Source organism: Protopterus annectens, chromosome 3.part0 (genome assembly GCF_019279795.1).
Source record: "Protopterus annectens isolate FY-2018-M chromosome 3.part0, PAN1.0, whole genome shotgun sequence".
Classification (NCBI taxonomy): Eukaryota; Metazoa; Chordata; order Ceratodontiformes; family Protopteridae; genus Protopterus; species Protopterus annectens.
In genome coordinates this window covers 185,368,376-185,393,392 of record NC_056731.1, presented here as the reverse complement: position 1 = coordinate 185,393,392, position 25,017 = coordinate 185,368,376, and the positions used below count along the sequence as shown (strand labels likewise).

At 42.4% G+C, this 25,017-nt stretch overlaps 1 protein-coding gene across 6 annotated transcripts in view; it reads right to left on the bottom strand.

Moving 5' to 3' along the window:
- ZMYND11 (zinc finger MYND-type containing 11) overlaps positions 1-25,017 on the bottom strand; it is a 1,778,022-nt gene that overhangs the window by 125,193 nt on the left and 1,627,812 nt on the right. For all 6 annotated transcript variants that reach the window (XM_044064681.1, XM_044064682.1, XM_044064678.1 and 3 more), the window contains one exon: positions 7,678-7,950. In XM_044064681.1, the coding sequence (XP_043920616.1) occupies positions 7,678-7,950 (273 nt within the window). The remainder of the gene's footprint in view (positions 1-7,677; positions 7,951-25,017) is intronic.

Genomic DNA, 25,017 nt, shown 5'->3' with positions numbered 1-25,017 from the left:
AACCTCTTAGAACAAGAAATCTTGACAAAGCCATAAGTAAAAGTGGGACAAAGACCCAAAATAGGGACGATTTTTAAATAGTGCTCTTATAACCTTTTAAAAATTGATAGAATAACAGGTTTTGCATTAGTGTGAATTCTCTGCAGGATATGAAGTCTGAAAAATCAAATGTCTGACATTATTTTCTAAGTTCAGTCTTTAATAGTTTTTATGCAAAACAGACCAAAAATATGAGGCCACAATCTGGACATTCTGAGAAAATCTGTACAGTTGAGAGGCATGGAAATGTCAACCACAGACCTAATGGAAAAAACAACCAACCTAACATGGGGAGTTTGTAATGCAGACCCTGAAAAAAAATCTACCTCTATTAAGAAAGAAATGCCGGAACACACACACATGCAAGCAAAGACACACATATAGAAAGGCAGCCCTGCAGGTGAATTATGTACTCACAGGACACATACTTTTAAAGGCTGTTTTTACTATGATTAGTATAAAAGATAAACCACAAGGCTCTGCAAAAGCAGAAATACAGCCAATCACCAGGGCAGTAGAATGATATGGCAGTAGCTCAAACTAGAAATGACAAAGTCAGTAAAAAGAAAAAAAAATTCTAGGAACTAGAATCCTTTAACAGAGAGGCAAATGACCAGTCTACAGAAGGAAGTCTAGTAAATCTAAAAAAGAAAAATCTAAACAAAAAGACACTGCAACAGCACAACAAAGCTTAAGGGCATTACAGACTGTTGAACTTACGACTGCCAAAACGAGAGCTGGACAGCCCAAGGCATGCTAGGCATTGTGAGAAAGGAAGAGGGACTGAAGACTATAAAAGCTGGTATTGGTGCCAAGGTAACTATGACAGTGTCACAGTCCTTAGAGTAAAGTTTTTTTTTTAACATGTCAGAGCATGTCAAGTTTTAATGATACACACAAACCGGGTAGTTAAACGAAGTATAAACCACTCGCTACTGCAATTATGTAAAAGTACAAAAGTACTAAGAATTTGATAAAACAGCTTAATGTATGAGCGCTTTTGTTCTATCCCAGATAAAACTTCCTCAGATATATTTAAAATACCAAAAGTAGACAGTTATATACCCTAATTACAAAACTGTGATTCATTAATTAAAATGTCATGTGATTCCCAAAACCTAGTTCGGAACCCCCCTTCCCTCTTTTAGCATGCTTTCAGAAAATATAAATCCATAAGCAAACAAAATATACTTGACAACATTTACTTAAAAATTGTCCAAGACATCAGACTTGCTAAAAAAAAATGAATATGTAAGAGACATGCCTACACCTATATCCCACAGCGTTTTTATTATTATAATGTTACTCTAGTCCTCACAACGCCTATTAATAAATACAATCAGGGTTATCTTTTTTTTTAAACCAGCCTATCTACTAAGGGCTTTTAATTTTAAAAGGGGGGTAATGGACACACTGTCACTGAGGAATTAGCATTCAATGAGAGTTGGGTTTTTTTCAACCCTCTCTAATATTATAAATTTAAAACCATGTCGTGGATGTTCCTTAACATACCTATACAGTGCATTAGTTGTTTTTTGTATGTAATCATATATTCAACCTCAGTCGGCATTTCTGTTTTCCCCACATAAAAATTATTACGTCTGACATACTGCATTGTAGACCACTCCTACTGTGTCACAGTACCCTTAACTGAGATATTGATACCACTAATAGTTGTTTTAGTGCAAACCAGTATATGCTTACATAAATTACATCTGCCACATTTATTCATTACAGGATTGGTACAAGACATTCTGACCTTAACTTTTAACCAGTTTTTTAAATTAAAATCTTTGACTGGGCTTACTGGGGATTTTCTTTCTCTTAAGCAGCAAAAAAGAAAATACTGACAAAGCTGTTTATAAACAGTTTGTTTGGACACTGGTTCCTCATTTTTCTTTTCAGAAAAGGAAATAAAAGAGTTTGTTTTGTTTTCCTGGTATAAGAAAGGTAGTATTCTGAGTTGCCTGGTGTTGTAAACCTTGGCTCTAGATGACTGTCACTGTTGAAGTGACACCCCAACCCCATGTGCAAAAATGGAAAAAAAAATAAGTTGTGGATGGATAGATGGATCCAGGGTATGAAGGATCCTTTCAAACTTAGAATGAAGGTTAGGGAAGCAGGCTAGAAGCTTAATGGTCTGAATATGGCTGGAATCTGGACCAGCCTTACTTTCATGCAAAAAATGGTCACAAAGACTTATTCTACCTTTGTGGAAGACTTGGTATGGCTCATTGGACATGTGTAGTAAAGCTCCTAGCAAATGCAATGGCCAACAACACACCAATTTTCCAAGCCAATGTTTTTACAGCAAATGATGCATCTGGTTGAAATGGGGTCTGGGTGCATTCTTCTAACACAAGATTCAGGTCCCAGGAAGAAGCTGTCCTTTTTTTCTAGGTGGTCTGAAGTGCAGTGCTCCCTTAAGAAACTGCTTTATTGGTCTCAGGCTAGAAAGGTGTGGTTCTAGTAGAAGGCAGACTGAAACAGCTGACAAGTGGACTTTAACTGATGCATAAGCCAAGCCTGCTGCAAACAACTCGGTGAGATATTGTGGGATTACTAAAACATGTTACTTTTGGATTCTGTCCTCTACTAGGGCACCAGTAGGAAAACCTCTTCCATTGAGGTATGTAGGATTTTCTAGTGGCTAGCAGTTTTGCCTCCCTGATAATGATGATGTGTCTATCCTTAGAGTACTGGGACTGGAAAGGCATCAGGATGGAATAACCTAAGCAGTGAGCCATAGTATCATCGAGTTGGTGTGTATTACAGACACCCGGACTGAGTCAGAAGGTCAACCATTGCTGGCAGCAATATGTGCTCTCCCTTGAACATTTCCATGGGAAAAAAACAATGCTGTCTGGGTCAAAAGAGTGCTCTTAAGATCATGCTTGGCCTTTCCCACTCACTCTCCACTTTCTGGATAACAGTGGGGAGCAAAGGAATCAGAAGGAATGCACAGAGATGCAGACCTGTACAATCTATGAAAGAGGTATCTGCTGCCCAAGCCCCTTTGCAGGGGACTCTTGAGCAGAACTTTTTAGCTGTTTGTTGTCCTGCCCTGTGTTGTAAGGATGTCTACCTGCAGAACACCCTACCTACACAGAAAGACATCCCTGTGTAACATTAACTTGTGTGGGACTGCCTTTGATTTGCTTAGACGATACACCATTGTATTACATTCTGAAAGTACATACACTGCTTTGAGAGACATCTTGTGCTGAAGACCCAGTTCACGGGCAGTCACTGTTAATCTTGAACCCCCTTGCTCACTGACGCACTACATCACTATGGTATTGTCAGTTATAACCTGCAGGATGCTCTCCATCCAAACCTGGATGAAGGCTCCAATTCTCTGTACAAGGGCCAATATTTCCTTAACATTAATATGACTTTTCTTCTGGAAAGTATTCCACTCGCAATGTCCCTTCAGATTCTGTGTGAATGCTCCCAATGCTATGTCCAATGCATCAAGGAATGCAGGAGGAATAAAAGATTATGCAAGGTAAATATCCTGAATTTTGGCACTTTAAGAAAGATGCTTAGCCTTAGCAGGTCTAGGATGGGTCTCCAAGTGCCTTCTTTCTTTAGAATGAGAAAAAGAATTGGATAAAATCCTTTTGCTTGCTTTTCTGGAGGCACTATCTCTACACTCCATGTTGTAGGGGCCCTGCAATGAAGGGTCTGAAAAGCTCTCTTGTCTTCTTGGACATGTGGAATTCACGTCATATGAGGAATGTTTTGCCATGCCAACTTGTATCCCTCCTCCTCATGATTTGGAGAACTAAAGTGTCTTTTGTAATGGATTCCCACACTGGGAGAGACAGAAACATTCTGCTTGTCACTTTGGTTGTGGGGTTGAAAGGTAGTGGGCTGGGAAGGAGGGAAGTCATACAGTCATGGCTTCTCCTTGTTGAAATTTGAGCCACGGGCCCCAAGTTCACCTTTGTTGCCCTCCTGCCTTCTTTTCTTTTTCGTACCTAGCTTGCCTTTCTCTTGCTTACAGTAAGAGTCCAGCTTTGTAAGGGCAACTTGTCAAAGCATGGAGGGTGTGAAAAAGTTGTTTGACACATATCATAGCCTGGGTCTATGGTTAACTGTCGAACAGCATGTTCATCGAATGGCTGTTCGTTGAATACTTAGTGTAGAAACCCCTGTTAATCAAATGGCCATATCATTGTAATGATTTTAAATCGAACAACGACAGTTGGCCAACATAAAGGAAGCGTTACCAAATTCTTACTTACTGGTAACATAGCTATAAGGAAACCTGCTCTTTCCCCACTGCAGTGCGACCTCGGAGTTGGTATATATAATTAGCAAGGGTGTGAGGGGTGCACCCCCCCCCCACAAGTGTATGGTGTTGTACTAAAGTTACTCTTGTGGGGGGTGCATCCCCCCACACCCCCCTCCAATTATATATACCAACTCAGAGGTCACACTACAGAGTGGAAAGGGCAGGTTTCCCTACAGCTAGATTACCGGTAAGTATTTGAAAACGATTCCTTTATGTCGGCCAGCTATCATCATTCAATGAAAATTGTTATGATGATATGGCCATTCAATTAAAGTAAGTTTTGACAGACAGTATTCAACAAACAGCCATTTGATGAACATGCTGCTCAACGATTAACCACAGACCCCATAACCTTACCCTTGTCCTTCATTTTCTTGAAGACTTCACATGTAGGGCTCCCAAACGGCAGACCACTTTCCACTGGGGCACTGAGTAACTGTGCTTGACATTCAACAGCAGGGAGTAAAGCCTCAGCCAAGCATGCTTTCAAATAGTAGTCTCTCTAGCTGCTGTCTAAGATGCTGCATCCACAGCACCATAACCACACTACTGCATGTTCTACCACCTGACTAGCAGTCTGTATCCACTCAATATTTCACTAAGATCAGAATCAGACACCTTTTCACATTTCTCTCCAGGTGTTCCACAGAAAACTTGGTCAAATATGCCTTGGCACTTTACAGCCCTGAAGGCCAGGGTTGCAGATATGCACACTTTCCTGTCCAAGGTTCTCTTTTGTTTGTCAGTGGGGAGGGTGTTGAGGCTAGGGAAAAAAATGTAGAACCTTTCTCTGGCTCCATGGACACTACAGCTAAATACACAGCCCTATTTCTATAATAGTATTTGCAGGAGTCTTGCATCCCATATAAACTATCTGGTTTCTTCACAGCAGGTGGCTGACAGCCCAGTTCCTGGGATGCTGCTAAAAAGACATCCTCCAAAACTTTTAAAAATAAGGCGAACAGCCACTGTTTTTTTTTTTTTGTGCATCCATACCCAAAAGGTCAAAATACCTTTTCTGAGCCTCAGAACTTTTATTTTTGGTTTCCCATTTGAAGAAATCCATTACTACAGTAATAGTTTCTCCAAAACAGATTTCCTTAGATAAGAATGAGAAGAGACAGTATCCTCAGAAACAGAATTATAACCCAGATTAAAAAACATCTGGAAGGAATAATCTAGTTCTTTCCATTAATTTTCACGTAGGCCCCTATGCCTTTGATGGAGGGTGGTCCTTCTTCCTTTTAATAGTAGTATGATTCCTGGCTGCAGGGCCTGTACTGCTTTTAAGACACCTCGGACCAGGCTGAACCACTGATAAGTAAAACCTGAGAGGGAGTGTTAATCAGAAGACCAACTAGGTGCATGTTTAGATGGCACCTGCCAGGAAGCAAAGGATGCAGAAATGTGCCTGTTTTCTGGGGAACTCTTAGCTTGATGGAATATCCACCCTGGAAGTACTTGACTCTGTGTGGGAAGGCTGGACTTCCATGCCATACTCATCCTCTTCTCTGACAAGAACAGTGACAACCTAATCCTCCCCAATGGATAGGATAATGTCGACTTCATCAGTCCACATTGGCTTTGAATGCCCAAAGAAGGCCCCTATACCGACTAATATGGATGGACGGATATAGTTCCTCGGTAATGACAGCCTCTAAAGGGGTTTCGCCAAAGGGCTGAGATGAGCAGATATAAGATCCAGGGGGCTGCAAAAGGCTTTTCATCTAAAGCAGTATCCTTGGACTGATCAGAACCACTGAGTGCTTGCTACACATCTCCAGTCTCTGTTTTTGTTTTCTCTTTTCTTTTTGAGGAAGAGGTCAAGAGAGCATTCCAGGTATTCGTCTAAGGAACAAAGTTAATTCTTAAATTTTTCTGGTAAAGTCCTAACAGATTTCACAGTTTTGACCTCGTGATCTGCACCTAAGCAGAACAAACAGCAGCTGTGGTAGTCCTTATCTCCCATTCTTAGACTTAAGTACATACAAAAAACACAAGAGTACTACACAAACGTACCCAACTACATCAGGGGAAAAATAAGGTTCACCAATGAGGTACTTACCTTCTCCTAACTTCCGAAAGCAGGATGACACAAGGAGACACAGACAATACAGCCAGGTATCTGCATATGTAAACAGCAACAAGAAAGATCCAAAATAGCATAGGCATACACTCTACTTATACTGGTACACTTCAATGTTCCAGAGGCTGGACATATATTCCAAGCAAAGAAGAAAAGAATCCTGAGCTACAGAAGTCAAGTCAGACATCTGGAGACAACTAGCAGCTAAGTCTCAGTAGCAAGGACTACTGCAACAGTGATCTAAATGAAGAACACCAAGACATTAAATTTATACGTGGCAGGGGTGAAGGAAAAACTGTGTGAGAATCACTGAATGAAGTAGAGGAATAGGTAAAACAAGTGAGTGATATAATGCAACAGATAAGACTACAGCAGCAGCCTGAAATGACCAGTCGGTGGACTTTAAGTAATATAACAGGGCAAGAAAGCAAAAGAGCCTAAGGAATCACTGGGATTATTTACTGACTGATAATCCTAAACATAAATCAATCAGTCTATCCGAAATTTATTTTATGCTCGTTTCTTTCCCAGTGACTCCCTGTTCTCACCAATCTTCTTGCCTCTACATTAATCTGATCTATTGCTAAGATCCTTTCAGGCTTTTACAACTTGCTCTTCCATTACCACTCCACTGTTTGTCTTTACTCTTCCCATTTCCCCAGACCTTTTCAATCATTCTCACACTGTTCCACTGTTCTCCCTCACTCTGCCTCCCTCTTAATGGTCTTTTTTTCCTTTAAACTTTTGGATTTCTTCTGAAGACTTCCAGTCAAAATTAGTTTCAACTTTTATTACAGAATACCATTCATACATAAATCACTAGGCATAGGATATCCAAAAAGAAGCTCAGTAGTCCAAAAACTGTGATGTCTTCTTATCTTATGCTATCTTAGGATATCCTATGCCTAGTGGTTTCGCTGGTTTTCTTTTTGGATTACAAATTCATACATAAATCATTTTTGTTTTGCTAAAATTGACCAATTTCATAAATGCGACATTTCAGGTGGTGCACAACGATGAGACAATAGCCCTTCCAGTGTGACTCACAATTTTAGTTGAGCAATAAAGTTCCAACCCACCTTACATGGGCTACTTCTAATGACAGCACTATGCTATACCTTACGGGTTCAAATATTAAAGGAAGCTTATGAAACAACACAAACTTCAAAGCAGAAGAATATGCAATCATTGTAAAAGCCATCATATACTGAAATGTCATAGCTGTATACTACAGTATAAATAGCTTAAGAACCTTTTCAAGTGCCTCCCGCACTACTCTTTCAGTCTCTCTCTTGTGGTCTGCCTTCACTTTCTCTTTGAGGTCATTAAAGAGTTTGTTGTACTTTTCATGGCACATATTTTGACACACTCCATCATTGCTGGTCTGAGTGCTTCGATGTAGCACTCTTGGAGAAGATGCACCTGGCTTCTTTGTCTGAGTTGAGACAGAAACCTTCTCAGGCTGTTGCAGTGCTGGAGCAATTTCTTGACTAGAACTAACTGCTTCAGTTTCAGGTTCTGTGTCCTAGATGCATAAAAAACAAAAATGCAATATGAAACAGTTTTACAAAGTGATGAGGAAACAAAAAGTTGACAGAGAAAAGGACAGCTGAGTGAGGCTTTCAACTTGAAAGAACATTTTCAAGTATTACAAGCAATCAAATGACAATTTATGGGAATATGTTACTAACATCTTTGTCTCCAACATTAGTCAAACCATCACAGAAACAACAAAGTCCTAACCTGAGCCTCTGTCTGTCATGTATGACGCATCACTGATATCAATCTCAGGTCTCTTTTCAAACCAATGTAGGATCATTCCAAATTAGTTCTACTGACTTGCCCTTTTAATTATGAGCAACACAACATAAACCGCCTACTCCAGTTTTGATTTGTGGTGCAATGATTGTGAACTTTATAAAAACTGAATGCAAACCAATAAAACTGAATCTGATATACAATGGATTCTACAACCAGTTATACAGAAGACAAGAGGGCGAATTGCTTGACTGACGTAATACTCCTCTCTCAAAGACAGATTATAAAATGGAATGCCTTGGGAACTAACTGTACTATCTTATTTTGAAAAAGTATACCTGTCATGAAACTAGGTATTTAAAGAGATTAATGTTGTGGTAGTCCTGACTACTGGGATTTCAGCCACGCTAGGCCTGATGTCCGTCCTGACCTCCAAAGCGCAGCACCCTTTCTCCTCTAAATGTGGCAAAAGTCCTTCTGAAAAGGGACATTTAGGATGCTCTCTGTATAAAACAGACATCCACCTAAGGCATTTTACAGCTTTCTTGCCCATAAAAGTAAAGGGTATTCACCTTAAAGCTACGGACAGGGCCCTGGTTTAATTCCCTGGGAGAAAAAAAACCAGCAAAGCAGTCCCTCCAAACATAGGGGAAGGTGAAAGAGTGCTCCTCAAATCTACTCAGATTTAACCAGGCCTGAGGTCCTGTGAAGGAAAGGGGAAAAAGGAACAGCATAAGGACAGGTACGCAACCTCAACCCAAAATCAGAATAAGGGAAAGATGAACTGGAACTGGAAAACAGTACTGCAAAAGTTATCTACCTGAACATCTAATATTATAATAAATTCTTATATACCTTTACTATGGTCTTGGTTTAGATCACTGATGTTATATTACCAGCTACTGAGAGGATTCCCAGAGCTCATGAGCACAGGGAGATGAGCTGAAATGAAGGTCTAGGCTATGACATACCCTATAAAACATGGCTAGAGCAAACCAACCCTGAGCCCTGGAAGAGATGTCCAGCTTGTAACGTCTGCAGAAGGTAGGGATGGGTGACCATGTAGCTGCTTCTAAAATAGCCTGGGTAATTGCCCCTTTGATGAAAGCCAAAGTGGCAGTTATATTTCTCATGTGGTAGGCTCTCTCTGAATATTTTCCTTATGCTTGGAAAAAGAACATGACACAATGGGCCAGACACTTTTAGTCACTAAAACATGGCTCTACCCTCCTTAGCTGTTGGAAAATACACCGGCAACTGCCTGGAGCTTCTAGTACTCTAGGTTCTGTGCACATTTCTCAGTTGCCTAAGTATATCCATGCAATATCTTTTCACCACTGTTCTGGGAAGTGGCAAAAATGACAGGTAGTTGAATGATCTGTTTGACGGCAAGTTTGGTGACTACTTTTGACAAAGTTGGGCTGGTTCTATGGAAGACTAAAAATAGTTCTTTACACATCAAGACTTAAAGTTCTGACACTCTTCTTGCAGAGGTGATGGCTACCAGCAAGGCTGTTTTCCAAGCTAGAAATCTGTGGCTATATACACAGAGGGAGACTGACTCAGTGAGCCAGTTGGATATCCAGTGGATGATCTAAGGGTTTGTACCTAATTTAGTAAGCTTGTGTATAATGCCTGAGAGGGGTAATGCATCAAAAACCTTGGCCAGGTCAAGGTAAGCTGTGTGCAGTCTTACACTCATCCACTGTTTGGGGGGGGGCCTCTCAAAGAAGTCTATCAGACTGAAAAGGCATGGCCTTTCCTTAACAAAGCTGAAAATACAGTTGTGTACATATACCATAAATGTAAATGTTTGAGTGTATTCACTGTTGCAGTCATCACATTTGGGTTATCTGTTTGCAGTAGCCCTCTGATTATCAAAGTCTTGGGTCCTGCGTTGGTTGCTGTCTCATCTTCCATGACTTCAGGTAGTCAAGGGTATAAAGCATGCAGCCGACGCCATTACATTAGTTTTTCTTGCCCGAGATGTCAGGTGCCCCCCTTAATGGGAAGCAATTAAATATAAATATACAAGGTTATACCTCCAACAAAAAAGCAAATACACCAAAAAGCTTTTAAGTATGGTAAAGGAAAATTGAGGTATAGCCAAAAGAAGTCAGGGGGCTGGAGGGAGGGTAACCAGGACTGCAACAGTGAATACACTCGAACATCTACATTTATGGTAAGTGTATCCAACTGTACTATGTTCTTCATGTTTCACTGTTGCAGTCATCACATTTGGGTAGATTCACAAAGCTAAGGATGGGAGGAGGAATTTCGATAACATTAGGACCAGCTATAAGGTCCTGCAAGACTGCAGTGGCAAAGCCAGCTTTGGATTTAGAGAAAATTGGCAAATAGTAATGCTTGGTGAAAGTATGCACAGAACTCCAGGTAGCAGCTTCTAGGATGTCTCTGGTAGGGACACCTCTGAGAAAGGCTGTAGAGGTACATGCAACCCTGGTTGAATGGGGTCTAATCCCCCATGGGATAGGTTTTCCATGGTGCTTATAGCAGAAATGAATGCAATGGCCTATCCATTTAGAAATGGTTTGCTTTGAAATAGCCTTCCCCTCTGCCCCTGCAGGAAATGCCACCAGCAGTTGTTCAGATTTCCTTTGAGGTTTAGTCCTGCCCAAGTAAAATCTAAGTTGTCTGTGCACATCTCAGGTGTGCAGTATCCATTCCCCTTTGTTCTGTGGATTAGAAAAGAAGGTTGGCAAATGAATGGACTGATTAAGAGCCACACTGGATACCACCTTGGGCATGAAAGAGGGACTGGTCCTGAGGGACACCCTGTCTGCATGAAAGATGATGAAAGGCTCCACTGCCATCAGGGCCTGTAATTCATAAACCTTTCTTGCTGAAGTGATTGCTAAAAGGAAAGCTGTTTTCCAAGAAAGGAATTTTAACTCTGCAGTTGCAGCTGGCTGAAAAGGAGGAAGAGTGAGTTTTTCCAATACAAAATTAAGGTCCCAGGCTGGAGTTGAGGTTATCCTGGGTGGTCTTAGGTTTTTGGCCCTTCTGAGGAACTGCTTGAGCAGTGGGTGAGAAAAGAGGGGGGGGTTCTGTGTTGTAATGAGCTGAAATGTCTGAGGCGTGAATTTTGATGGAGGGAAAAGGAAAGGCCCTTGTGAAGCATCTCTGTTAAGTATTGAAGAATCTGAGGTAAATTGGGCACTGCTGTGGCCATCCCTTGAGTGTGGTTCCAGGCACAGAATCTTTTCCATTTTTCAGCTTAAGATTTTCTAGTACTAGGCCTCCTTGCCTCCAAAATGACATCCAACACTTGTCTACTTTAGGATGGTAACGGACAGATTAAGTAATCAACCAGGTTGTCAGGTTCAGGGTTTGAAGGTGGTGGTGCAGAATCTGGCTCTCCTGCTGAGACAGCAGGGTAGGGGTCTGAGGTAGGTGTCATTAGGCCAGCTGTAACACACTGCGCAAGAGGGGGTACCAGTGTTGGCGTGGTCAGTCTGGTGCAATCAGTATCATCCTTGGTTTGTCCTGTTTGATCTTTAATAGTACTTTGGAGAGGAGGGGCAGAGGAGGAAAGGCATAAACTAATAGATTTTTCCAGCTGAAGGACAGAGCAGCCACTTTCCAAGCTTGTTTGTGGGGAGTCCTTGCACAGAATTTTTTCCAATTGGTAGTTCTGGGGGAGGCAAACAGGTCTATATCTGGGATCCCCCATTTGTTCATCAACATGTTGAAAATCTTTGGTTCCAGTTTCCACTCGCGTGGCTCCGTAAGATTTCTGCTTATTTCATCTGCCAGTGTATTTAGTTTTCCTGGCAGGAATTGAGCCTGTAGATGAACTTGGTAGCTCAAGGCTTTGTTCCACACAGCCATGGCTAGTCTGCAGAGGGGATAAGAATGGGTACCCTGCCCCTGCTTGTTTATATACCACATAACAGTGGTGTTGTTCGTCTTTACCATAAATTGTCTTGGAAGAATGTGGTCCTTGAAGGCTGTCAGAGCATTCTGTACAGCTAACATTTCTTTTTGATTGATATGCAGGTGCATTTGACTTGGGTTCCATTTGCCCTGAATGCACTTCCCTGCCAGGTGAGCCCACCATGCATAGTCTGATTCGTCTGTTGTTAGGGTTAGGACGGCAGGGGGTAGAGTGAATGGTAGTCCCTTGTTTTGTGGCAGGCCTCTACCCACCTAAGGAATTCTAACCATAGGCAAGGTATGATAGGAATCATTGCTTCTAGATCCTGAGAGTGTTGACACCATAGGCTTTTTAGATACCATTGTAGTTTCCTCATATGCAGTCTTGCATACGGAATTAGTAGAATGCACGAGGCCATGAACCCCAAGGCTTGCAGTATTTGCCTTGCAGATAGCAGTTTTTTTGGGGCCACTAGTTTGAAGTAAGTTGTCAAATGAATTTGTTTCTCTGGTGTGAGGAAAGCCATCTGGGAAGTTGTGTTCAAGCTTGCTCCCAGGAATATAACTTGTTGACAGGGTACCAAGTGTGATTTATTTTCGTTTATGGTGTACCCCAGACAAGTTAACACCTTTTGTACAAATGCCAGGTGATTCAGAAGTATGTCCTGGCTTTCTGCCTGAATTAGACAATCATCCAGGTATGGGTATATTTGAATATTTCTTTGCCTGCAAAATGCAATGACTGGAGTTAGGCACTTTGTGAATACCCTGGGCACAGTAGATAAGCCAAAGGGCAATACAGAGAACTGATAGTGCATGCAGCCTGCTTTGAAACATACGTATTTTCCTGCAAGATTCCCTGATTGGGATGTACAGGTAGGTTTCCTTTTAAATCCAGTGTTGCCAACCAGACATCTTTGCTTATCATGGGAAGAAACTAGTGAAGAGTTAGTATTTTAATTTTGGAATCACCAAAAAGGTGTTTAGGATAGACAGGTCCAGGAAAGGACACCATGAGTTGTCTTTTCTGGGTACCAGGAAAGGTCTTGAGTAGAAACCTTGTCCCTTTCCTCTTCTGGTACAGTCTGAATAGCCTTTAATCTTAAGAGAAAGAGTACTTGCTTTTGAGCCTCTGCCCACTGATTTGGGGGCAGATCTGGCCAACCGTTTGGGGTTGGTAATGTGTGGAAGTGAATTCTGTATCCTTGGGAAACTATGTTTAAAACCCATTTGTCTTGGGTAATGAGTTCTTAGTTTTTTCCTTGCAGAGCAATCTTTCCCCCTAAAAGAGCAGTCAGTTGAGAAGTGCTTGGAAGTTAGTTAAGTCATTGAGACAGCCTATCATAGGGGGGAGTCTTACTACTCCCTCATTTGGAAGAGGGAGCCCTCCACTGCTTAGTCCTGTACATACCCTGGGAATGGAGCCTGGGTGTTCTGTTGTTTCTGGGTTTGAACTGAGAAGGCCTGGAAGAGGCAGGAAAGGACCAATTTTTTGAGGGCCAATGCCCACTAAATCTAGGAGGCTGCACTTGTAAGAAATCTTTTAACAGTTTGCATAGATTTAGCTTTTTCCTCCATCTTTTTAAGAACTTCTTCTGCTTTGTCGCCAAACAGGCGGCCCTGATTTAAGGGAGCAACCAGCAATTTAGTTTTAACATGATCTGGCAAAGACTGCTCCTTAAGCCAAGCATGCCTTCTAAGTACAGACCCAGTGACAGCAGCCCTGCAAGATGCCTCTAGTGAATCAAAACCACGTTGCAAAGTATGCTTTCCAACCTGTTCAGCAGAATGCATCAAATCCTGTAAATCTTTATTTTAAGCACAAACAGGAAACATCATTTTCTGTTTAAGCAATCCAATAATATGCTGCTGATACTTTAACATATGAATCTGGCAATTTAAGGCCCTGATGGCCAAGGTTGCAGAGGTGTATACCTCCTTACCCCATCTATCCAGGGCCCTGGAATCTCTATCACAGGGGGTAGGATTTTTGGCAGTAGTAGCCTTAATGCCCTTGAGTCCCTGTGAAATGGTCTCAGGATCTGCAGTAGGATTTTTAAAAAGGAACTTGTGAGAATCAGGAACCCTGTAACATCTATCAGGCTTTCTGGGAGCAGGAGGTAAAGAGTCAGGGGCCAAGCTAGATTCCAAAAAGGCGTCGTCAACAATGTCCAGCATAGGAGAGATAGCTAAAGGCCTGTGTTGGGGTAGGAGTAAGAAACCTCTAAGCCTCTTTTTAGAAACAGAGTAATCCTGGCTTTCCAAGTGAAAATGCTCCCTAAGAGTATGCAAGGTTTCACCAAAAGAAAAATCCTCTCTGGGAGAAGCAGACGGAATAGAGTCCTCTGCATCAGAACCCTCATAGGTAGATAAGGGTAAATCCTGGTCATCACAGAAGACAGAAATTTCAGAATCCTGGTCAAAAGTATCATAAGCAAATTCAGTCTTAGGTCTCTTAGAGGGGGAAGCCTGGCTTCCCCTGATTAAAGTAATAAGGTCTTCAGCCATTCTTATCATTTGTTTTTTAGGCATAAGCCTGACCATGTGGTCTGGGCATCGGTTTCCTAGGCATGGTTCGAGTTTTAGGCCTAGAAGAAGAAGATGGCATCGGTTTAACATGAAAGTCAGTAGGTCTGAATACACTCTCAGAAGCCGGTGGCTGCACAGCGGCTCTGGACCCATCCAAGGTAGTGACAGTAGCAGGTTCCACAGTTGAAGCATCTTGCGGCATATCAGACTCCGAATGGGTCTCAGTAGAGGCCTGTGAATGTGAAGTAGCGGGTATCAGGGGCTGCGTGAGTACCGGTGAACTGGCGACTAGCTTAGGAGAAGCGTCGTTGGCAGCTCTGGACCTAGGCGGCCTGTCTCTGCCTTTATCTTTGCGTTTTTTCAGAACGTCAGTAGTCGGGGGGCTTACCGAAGACATATCTGGATAATTGAAGAGAGTACCAAAATATTTAGAAGCGAAAATGTACTGACGACGAATAGTTTGTGATTTAAATAAGGCACAAAACCGACAGCGAGGTACGTCGTGGTCAGGGCCTAGGCAAGCAATACAGTACGAATGAAAATCTTTATAAGGTATTTGCTTTCCACAAGAAATACAATTATTGAGTTTTACTGACATTGGTTTACAGCAAGAAAAAGTTTCCCCAACGGGTTACTTAGCTTTAGTTGAAGACTTCGGTTCTGAAATTCGAAAAGTACAGTTTTGTACCTACCATAAATGTAGATGTTCGAGGATCCACATTGCTGCAGTCCTAACTATTGGGTAGTCCGCTGTCCAGTCGGCCCGAATACCAAAGTATATGGCTGACGTCGGTCAGGGCGCATTAGACTGACGTCAGTACGTCAGGGTACTAATGTGCATGACCGACGTCATATCCTCAGTCTTTTCTTGCCCCAGATGTCAGAAGACCCTGAAAAGATAAGGCCAAAACCAAAAACTCCAAACATACCTGCCCCAAAAATATGTACAATATATACAAAATTAACAGAAGATAACCTCACCTACACAACCACCCCTAAACACAGAGGGGAAGGAGGGAGGGTAAATTGGACTGCAGCAATGTGGATCCTCGAACATCTACATTTATGGTAGGTACAAAACTGTACTATGTTCTTCATTCCACATTGCTGCAGTCCTAACTATTGGGTAGAATCCCAAAGCAGAGGTAAGGGAGGCTGGCAAATCATAAGGAAGCAGGAACTGACAACATGCCTTGCAAAATAGCTGTGGCAAAACCAGCCCTAGACTTAGAGTAGAGAGGAAGGTGATAATGCTTAGAGAAAGTATGCACTGAACTCCAAGTAGCTGCCTCCAAAATATCCTTAGTTGCCACCCCCTTAGAAATGCTGTTGAAGTGGCAGTAGCCCTAGTGGAATGAGGTCTAATCCCAGCTGGAATCTCCTTGCCATGATGGGAATAACAAAATGCAATGCAAAACCCAATCCACCTAGAAATAGTTTGTTTTGACACAGGCTTGCCCTGAACCCAAAGCAAAAGAAACAAACAACTGCTGAGACTGCCTAAAATCCTTAGTCCTGCTCAAATAATAACGCAACTGCCTGTGTACATCTAAAGTGTGCAAAATCTTTTCCCCTTTATTTTGAGGATCTGCATAAAAAGTAGGCAAATGAATAGTTTGGTTTAAAGCCACACTAGAAACCACCTTAGGCATAAAGGAAGGATTAGTACGTAAAGATACCCTATCCTTATGAAAAATCAAAAAAGGCTCTACTGCCACAAGGGCCTGCAACTCAGAAACCCTTCTTGCAGAAGTAATGGCCAACAAAAAAGCAGTCTTCCATGACAAGTATTTCAATTCAGCAGTAGCCGCAGGCTCAAAAGGTTGTAGAGTAAGTTTCTCCAACACAAAATTGAGATCCCAAGCAGGAGTAGGAGCTCTACGTGGGGGTCTTATATTCTTTGCCCCTCTAAGAAATTGCTTGAACAAAGGATGCGAAAACAATGGTGGGTCACAATCATAGTGAGCTGAAATTGCTGCAGCATGAATCTTAATGGAAGAGAAAGACAAACCTTTGTCCAATAACTCAGCAAGATATTGAAGAGCCACACTCAAATTAGGCTCAGAAATCTCCAAATTGTTTGCTGCACTCCAAAATAAAAATCTCTTCCATTTTTCTGCGTACACTTTCCTTGTACTAGGTCTTCTGGCTTCCATAATCACATTTAAAACTTGTTGAGGAAGTTGAGACCTGCTGTCTTTCAAAACAGAATATGCCAGGCTGTTAGATGAAGAGAGTGAAGCTTGACATTGAGCAGGTGACCGTCCCTCTGAGACAACAGGTGTGGAATCAAGGGTAAAGGCCATGGAGGCTTCCTTACCAGACTCCTCAGTAATGGGTACCAGTGCTGCCGAGGCCAATCTGGAGCTATTAAAATCATCCTTGGCTTGTCTTGTCTGACCTTTAGAAGTACCTTTGGGAGAAGAGGCAGAGGCGGAAAAGCATACACATGAAGATTTTTCCAACTGAAAGAAAGAGCATCCACTTTCCAAGCTGTGTGATGAAACCTCTTTGTGCAAAACTTTGGCAGCTGGTGGTTTAGTGGAGAAGCGAACAGATCTATGTCTGGAGTTCCCCATGACACTGTCAATTGCTGAAATACATGAAGATCCAGTTTCCACTCGTGGGGATCCATGATTTGTCTGCTTAACACATCTGCTAAGGAGTTCTGTGCTCCCGGCAGAAACCTTGCCTGAAGAGTTAGTTGCAAGCTGAGCGCAGTCTCCCATAAAATCATTGCTTGCCTGCACAATGGGTAAGAATGTGTTCCCCCTTGTTTGTTGATGTACCACATGACAGTTGTGTTGTCTGTTAGAATCAACACCTGCCCTGGAAGAAGTAACTCCTTGAAAGCCATTAATGCAAACTGGACTGCTAACATCTCTTTCATGTTGATATGTAGATGCTGTAGTCTGGCAGGCCACTTGTCTTGTATCCACTTTCCATTTAGATGAGCTCCCCAAGCAATGTCTGAGGCATCTGTCGTTAGAATCTGACTCGCCTCTGGCGGGTCACAGAGAGTCCCTTGTTTAGGTGACATTCCTGAGCCCACCACAAAAATTCCTTTTGAATGCAAGGTATTATTTGAATGACAGTGTCCAAATCCTGGCAGTGCTGTGTCCATACATTTTGAGATACCATTGCAGCTTCCTCATATGCAGTTTGGCATTGGGAAGCACCAGAATACAAGATGCCATGAACCCTAAGGCTTGAAGGACTGTCCTTGCAGTCAGCCCGGACTGAAGAGATAGTTGATGGAAGTAACTGGAAAGATTCTTTTGTTTGTCTGGGGTTAAAAAGGCCATCTGGGCTGCTGTATTCAGTCTCACACCCAGAAAGCACATGTCTTGAGAGGGTACTAGACTGGACTTTATTTCGTTCACAGAATACCCTAGGCATCTTAGCAATGCTATGACATAATCCAAATGCTGTAGAAGGTCTTCCTTTTCTTGAGCTAGAATCAGGCAGTCGTCCAAGTAAGGATAGATTTGAATTCCTTTTAGCCTGAAGTAAGCTATCACTGGAGCCAGAACCTTTGTGAATACTCTGGGCGCAGTGGATAAGCCAAAGGGCAATGCAGAGAACTGATAATGAGAATTTCCAGCTCGAAAACGCAGATACTTCCTGCAACTTAGTCTTATAGGCACATGAAGGTAAGCTTCCTTGAGATCTAAAGTTACCATCCAGTGATCTTTGCCCAGCAGAGGTAAAAGCTGTTGTAACGTCAACATTTTGAACTTGGGAATGTCCAGATAAGTGTTGAGGATAGATAAATCCAAAATTGGTCTCCACGTGTTCCCCGGTACTAGGAACAGGCGAGAATAAAATCCTAGGCCCCTTTCTGGCACAGGAACTGGCTGAATGGCCCCTATTTGGAGCAACAGAGAAATTTGCTTGTGAGCCTCTTTTCTTTGTAGAGGAGGAATGTCTGGCATGCCTTTGAAAGGAGGCAAGGTATGGAAATAAAACCTGTAACCGTGGTGAATGATATCCAGAACCCATCTGTCTTGGGTAATTAAATCCCAATTTTCTTTGAAAAGAGACAGCCTTCCTCCCAAAGGTGCTGCCAGGCGAGAATGTACTGGCAGCTGAAAAGGCAGGTCATTGGGTCTGCTTGCGAAAGGACTGACCCCTGCCCTCACCAGAAATCTGAGCAGGGGAACTCCCTGTCCTAGGCCTAAAAGAACCTTGAGCTCTGCCCCTACCACGTCTAGACCTACCCCTAGACTGGGAATCATAAGCAGGATAAGTCCATGCCTTAGTAGGCCAATTTCTACTAAACTTCGGAGGCTGCACCTGTAAAAAATCCTTAACAGTTTGCATAGACTTAGCCTTGTCCTCCATTTTCTTTAAAACTGCTTCCACAGGCGAACCAAACAACACATCAGACTGCAAAGGAGCATCCAAAATCCTTGTTTTAACATGCTCAGCTAAATTCTGATCTCTCAACCAGGCATGCCTCGAAGAACAGAACCAGTGGCAGCCACCCTCGAGGAGGCCTGCACAGCATCAAAACCACACTGCAAGGAATGTTTACCCACCTGTTCAGACACATGAACTAAATCCTGCAACTCTTTACACTCAATACCTTCTGCCAGAGCATCCACCTTAGATTTCAATTGTGAAAGGAGGTAATTCTGATATTTTAACATGTGAAACTGACAATTCAACGCCCTCATGGCTAAAGTGGAAGAAGTATACACTTTCTTTCCCCATCTATCCAAAGCCCTTGCCTCTTTATCAGGAGGAACAGGATTTTTAACAACAGAGGCCTTCACACCTTTAGGCCCCTGAGAGACAGTTTCGGGTCTGCCCTAGGACTCTTAAAAAGATACTTATGAGCTTCAGGCACCCTATAGTACCTATCTGGTTTAACTGGGGCAGGAGGCAAAGAATCAGGATTCAGGGAAGCCTCTGCAAAATCATCTTCCACCACATTCAGAACAGGAGGTATAGCTAAAGGCCTATGCTGGGGTAAAACAAGAATTCCCTAAGCCTCTTCCTGGAATCAGAGAAATCTTGACCTTCCCATTTAAAATGCTCCCTCATGGAATGCAGAGTCTCTGAAAATGAAAAATCCTCAGGAGGAGAAGCTGAAGGAGTAGAATCATCCACATCAGAATCAGAATAAGGAGGATACTCCTGCAAGTCTTCAGCCGAAGACGCAGAAGCCTCCGAACAGTGCTCAAAACTCTCAAACTCAGGTTCCACCCTAGGCCTCTTATCAGGAGGGGGCATAGAACCTCTAATCATAGTAATCAAATCCTCTGCCATTTTAAGCATATGTTTCTTAGGCAAAGACCCTGAAACACTAGGAGAAACCCCCACTGAAGCTAAACTTGGCCTACCTCTCAAAGAAGCCTTGGGAACAGAAGGGGAGGCTCTAACCACCTTAGGAAGAGAGGGAAGAACAGCCACCTGAGAAGCCCCCTCAGCCTGGCCTACTTCTTGAGAGGATACATCCTGTAACAATAAAGTCTCTCCCTGAGACTCCAAAGAAACACCTGGCAGAACCTCCGGCTCCACTGAGCCTTCTAAAGAACCGACGTCAGGGACTGTCGGTTCTTCCACTCTAGGCCTTGCTGCTTTGTCCTTGCGCTTTTTGGCCGAAGCGGGCGGAGCATCCGACGGCATTTTATAATTACAACGCTTCCCAAAAACTAACCTGGCACAGTCTAACCTTCTCTTAATAGTGCGTTTGTTAAATCTAGCACAAGAGCGGCATCCAACAACGTCGTGCTCAGGCCCTAAACAAGGTATACACAAAGTATGGTAATCCCTATGAGGTATCTGTTTCCCACAAGAAATACAGTTATTCACTTTTTCTGACATCCGGTTAAATACTGAGGCAAGAAAAACCAAAATATTCCCAACGGGTACTTAGCCAACTTTGATTCGGTCTGAAACTCTGACTTCAGAAATTTTCAGAACGCCAACCTGCACTCGCAAAATTGCTTCTGCATCGGACCATGTGGCAAAAAAGACTGAGGATATGACGTCTGTCATGCGCATTAGTACCCTGACGTACTGACGTCAGTCTAATGCGCCCTGACCGACGTCAGCCATATACTTTGGTATTCGGGCCGACTGGACAGCGGACTACCCAATAGTTAGGACTGCAGCAATGTGGAATGAAGAACATCCGAAAATTTCAGGAGTCTGCTGACCGGCACTTGCAAACTGCTTCTGCTTCAAGCACCGCACGGCAAGAAAGATGTAATGGCATCGGCTGCATGCTTTATACCCCTGACTACCTGACGTCTCGGAAGATGAGACAGCAACCGAAGCAGGGCACAACACTTTGATAATGAGGCCGACTGAGGGCTACTGCAAGAGGATAACCCAAATGTGATGACTGCAACAGTGAAACACAAAGAACATCTGTGATGGGTCTAGCAACTGCAGGTTACCTATGCCCTCATTTATCATGTCCATGTGGATTACTTCCATGGCCTTACACATTAGGCTATCAAGACTTATGAGCCTGTAGTTACCTGGATCGGTGGTTGGGCATCCTTTATGCAGAGAAATGACTGTAGTCATTTTCCACTCCTTGGGTAAAAAACCTGACTGTAGGCTCCAGCTAAGTGATTCAAGTGGACCAGAGCAGTCATGTTTCTTGCTATTTAGTAAGCATCCTGAGATAATATCGAGGCCCACTGATGCACTGTTTTTGACCTTGGAAATAGCACTGAAGACCTGTTCCCTAGTAATGGTTGGGAGGATTGTGGTCTGCGGTATTTCCTTAGGACTATAGGGGGTGGGGAAGTGAGGGGAGTAATTTGAGCTGAAGCTGCCAGCCAAAAGGCCGGCAACTGCTACCAGTTCAATGTGCGTAATCCCATTTACATTAAGTTCTGCACATTGTTGTGTACCTCCCTTGAGGTTAAGGACATAGCTGTGGAAAGCTCTGTGGTTGTCCTTTCTCTGAAAAGCTATTTTTTCTTCAAATTTACCCTTTTAAGTATTAATTAACCCTTTTAGCTGCTTGTTTAGATTGGTCAGAGGGTTTCTGGTATGTTAGGCTTTGCTCCTCCTAGGTTTGACCAATATTTTTTTTCTTTTGTCGTATAAAAGACTGATATTGTGATTCCACCAGGGTAGCTTGTGTTTTGAGTTCATCTTGTTCTAAATATGAGTGGGCACAGCTTGCTTCTATACAGCTATCAATATAGCTGCACAGGGATTTTGTAAATAGCTCAGCATATTCTGTGGTGTTTACTGGGTTTGGGGGTGCTTGGAATTTAGCCAAGGCGTTGCTTAGTAGACAGAGGTTAGGTTTGGAATAATTCCTAAAGGTTTTTGGTTTCACTGGGTTCACAGATTTAATTTTTATTTCAAGCAATACTGTCTGATGATCAGATCTGACGAGCGGGGGCACTACATTGGGTGAGGAACATAGCTCCCCCATGTTTGTGAGTACAAGGTCAAGGATGTTTGTACTCCTCATAGGAGAATGGACCATCTGTTCCAGGATGTTGGTTTTAATGAAGTGTAGTAATCGCTGGACTTGTGCATTAGAATTGGTGCAGGATTCCCAATCTATATAGGGGTAGTTGAGATCCCCAATGAAAAAGTCATTGGGATGAATGATGACGGACTCTAGCAGATTGAGACAGATGGCATGGGTTTCCTGGAACATGGAAGGGGACCTTTAGGTTGCAAGGATATGGTGTGAGACCCTGCTTATGGTGAGATGCACATGTAAGAGTTCCAATGGGCCATACACTTTAACTAGTCTGGATGTGAGGCTGTTGCACCTTGCACTACTATGATACTCTCTGTGGCTTAACCACATCTCTGTTACTACACAGATGTCTACATTCTCCAGGGACAGGAATTCTTGCAGGGAGAGGAGTTTCTTTTTAAGACTTCTAGAATTGAGTCGTACCACTTTCAGGTTTATCAGTTTGGTATTGCCTAAAAAAGGCACTATGGGGTGGAAAAGGTCTTTGCCAATATCCAAAAGCCTAGAGGGGATAAGTGCACGCCATCCCTGGCAAAGCATGATGGTCTGTCAACCATGTTCTCCCAGGTCATCAAATACTGCATCCCCTTGGAGTGACACCAGAAGTTCAGCAAATTGTTAAAATCAATCATTTTCTGTTGATAACATGGCATCATCCTTGGTGAAGGTAGTATGCTGCTCAGTGCTAGGCTCACACCTGCTTCAGACGCAATCAGTGAGCTCAAGCATGTCTTGATTCATATAGCCAAGAGAGGCACATCTCAGGTCATTAACACCTGCATGGACTATGGCAGAGTTACACTGGTATCTGTGGTTCAATGACCTGAGTGTCTGTGAGACTTGGATTCCTAGCACCGGAAAGGCAGCTAACTGTGACTCTCTCCTTACTCAGTCTGGTGAGGGGGACATTAGTGCCTCACTACAGAATCACCAAAGACCAGGAAATTTGGCTGAGTGCTTGTTTGCTTTAAGGACTTAGTAGTAGGGCCACTGGATACCGTGTTACTATATGCATCTGTGGGTGGTGTTTTATTGGAGCGTTTATGTGTGGCTGAGGACCACTTTTTTATTGTGCTGTGCAGTAAGTCTAAGTAGTTTTATCTTTACAGTCTTTACCCTGTGCAGTAGGTGGCTGCAAGTGTCACTGACAACCTCTACAGGATTAGTTTTGGTTGTATGAAAGATCTTAACCATTCTGGCCACAGAGAGAGTCTGGAAGTGCATCTCCATGGCAGCTGATGTACTAGAGAGGAGTGAGGGAAATTTAAATATTGAATAGGTCAATAACAAAAAATGTGATCTGTAACACTCAGCTAAGCACAAACTAGATCCTCTAGTAATTAAAAAAATTGTCTAAACAGTAAGTATATTTTAAGGGAAACTTACACTGCAAGAGATCAGTTTCTACATAGATTACACGGGGGAATTACAATGCGCAATATCTGCATCTATACAGATTACTGCTAGGCTCTGTTGCGCTGAGAGTAGCACTTCTAACTGAAGACTGTAAAAAAGGTCAAAAAGTTCAGATATTCAACACAGAAACACTCAATTAATGCAGCTGTGACAAAACAATGCGAAAAACAAGTGTCGAGATAGTGGATGTGATCATGGAAGTCTTGGATTGCTCATAGGTTATGAACCAAGCACTGTGCAACTGCAATGCTTAAATAGCAGAGGGGATTTGATTAAAAAAATAACACAAAGAACCACAAAAACAAGGCCCTGTGGCCAATCAAAAAAACAGCACACTCGTCTTCCCTTTACACAATCCCAGGCGAGAAAATGACTCGGGTTCCCTCTACTTTTACTACAGTTGAACCAATGCAGTTCTAACTAAAGACTGTGAAAAAGGTCAAAAAGTTCAGATATTCAACATAGAAATACTCAATTAATGCAGTGTAAAACAAGTGCTAAAACAGTGGCTATGGTAATGTAAGTCTTAGCTTTTGTAGAGTTTAGCAGAAACCAGCAACACTCCTTCTCAAGTAGTGTGGTCACCAAACGCTGTCAAATGCCTCAGGCATAGAGATTCAAATTTTAAACCTGCTAGCCCTCTAGCCAATCAAATAAAGGCACAATAAGACTAACACCAGCAATTCCCAGCTCAGAAGGGCATAGGCTATCCTCTCCTGCCACAACAGTGTAGGCCACAAACCTTCCTAATGTAAAATAACTGGTTTTGAGCCCAAGTGCTTAAACCAGAACAAATACACTTTTAAAATAACAGATACAATAAGCCTTCAACCAGCAATTCCCAACTCAGAAGAGTTTACCTCTCCTACCAAAAGGAGTGTATACCACAAGCCTTCCTAACGTAAGAACATTAGTTTGGAGCTCAATGTACTTAAATCTGAGCTGAGAGGCCTAACATATCAGCTACAATGTAATCAGGCTACTAACAAGCAATAACAAATCCAGTAAATTAAATGTAACTGAACACTAAGAATGTGTAGCATAAAGCTACATAATGTAGGAATATGCATAAATACAGTAAAAGCAGCTGAAAAAAGTGAAATTATTATTTATTTTTAGTAAGTGGAAAGGTAGGAAACAGAAGATAATTCAAATTTAAGAGGCAGAGAACAGCAAGTCACACACACTACAATTAAAGATGTCACTAAATACTCGTAGTTAACTGAGTGATGCTATTTCTCAGCTCCTCCTACTAATTAGCTAGATTTTATTCACTGTCTGCAAAATAATTATTTTCTAACTGACCCAAGCCAAGAACTCTTAACCCCCCCAAAAAAAATAAAACAAAACAAAATGCAATACAAGAGTAAAGATACAAAATGGAATTAACCAAACCTTAAATGAGTAACTCCAATCCAAAATTAAATGTACACAGATACAGCAATACTTAGGCAAAGAACATGCCTGACAGAGTAGGAGACTGTGGCTTAGGTGAAGGGATGAAGGATGTGACGGACATGGATA